The following is a 676-nucleotide window of genomic DNA, read 5'->3' as shown; positions in this document are numbered from 1 at the left end:
GTGCTTCTCGGTCTTTCAGCATAGATTGGTTATTATTTGTTACACGGCTTTACACTGATGATGTCTGACTGTCATTCTCCCCTTTTACTAACATCCAGATCGTCCTTGTCATGGTATTTATCGTGGCTGTGATAATCTACAGACTGCTCATAATGGTCCCATTGTTCAAAAACAAATTGTTGCGTGCGAACGCCGGAATATATGCAAGCATGTCTGGCGCTCTTGTCAACCTGGTTGTCATCATGTGTCTGGGAAAAGTTTATGAGAAACTGGCTCAGAAAATGACAGAATGGGGTAAGTCAGTTCGTTTTTCTTCATGTTTTTCTGCCACGTGTTCGCCAAGAATTTCAGATGCGCTTTCATGGCATGCAGGGCAGTAGTATAATAGTTTGTGAGGATGGAACGCTGCGAGTTTCCAAAAAGGTGTTTTTTTTGCCCAACTCGTGATACATTCATGAATACGTGGAGTCCCTAGTTACGCTTCTCTCCTTTAGGAAGTTTAGCACCAGGCAGGCTAACTCGATGTGCGGTTTCAACTATCCTAAGGTAATGGACGTGGCTAACTGAGTATTTGTCAACAAAATACCAGGTTTCTGTACTGGTATACTGGTACTGTATACTAGCAACGCTCCCTGAGTTCCAAACCGCCAAACGACCGTTATGTGCTGATTTTGTT

The 676-nt window shown here is 43.2% G+C and overlaps 1 protein-coding gene across 1 annotated transcript; it reads left to right on the top strand.

The window, feature by feature from the left end:
* Positions 1-98: 98 nt before the first annotated feature.
* Positions 99-293, top strand: T265_16203 (hypothetical protein; the record flags this gene model as incomplete). Its single annotated transcript, XM_009179754.1, has 1 exon — positions 99-293. A coding segment is annotated over one exon (183 nt), but the record flags the coding sequence as incomplete, so codon positions are not given.
* Between the last annotated feature and the right edge of the window lie 383 nt (positions 294-676).

Source organism: Opisthorchis viverrini, assembly GCF_000715545.1.
Source record: "Opisthorchis viverrini unplaced genomic scaffold opera_v5_7203, whole genome shotgun sequence".
NCBI lineage: Eukaryota > Metazoa > Platyhelminthes > Trematoda > Opisthorchiida > Opisthorchiidae > Opisthorchis > Opisthorchis viverrini.
Note: the sequence above shows the minus strand (reverse complement) of the source record. Positions and strands in the feature narration are given on the sequence as shown.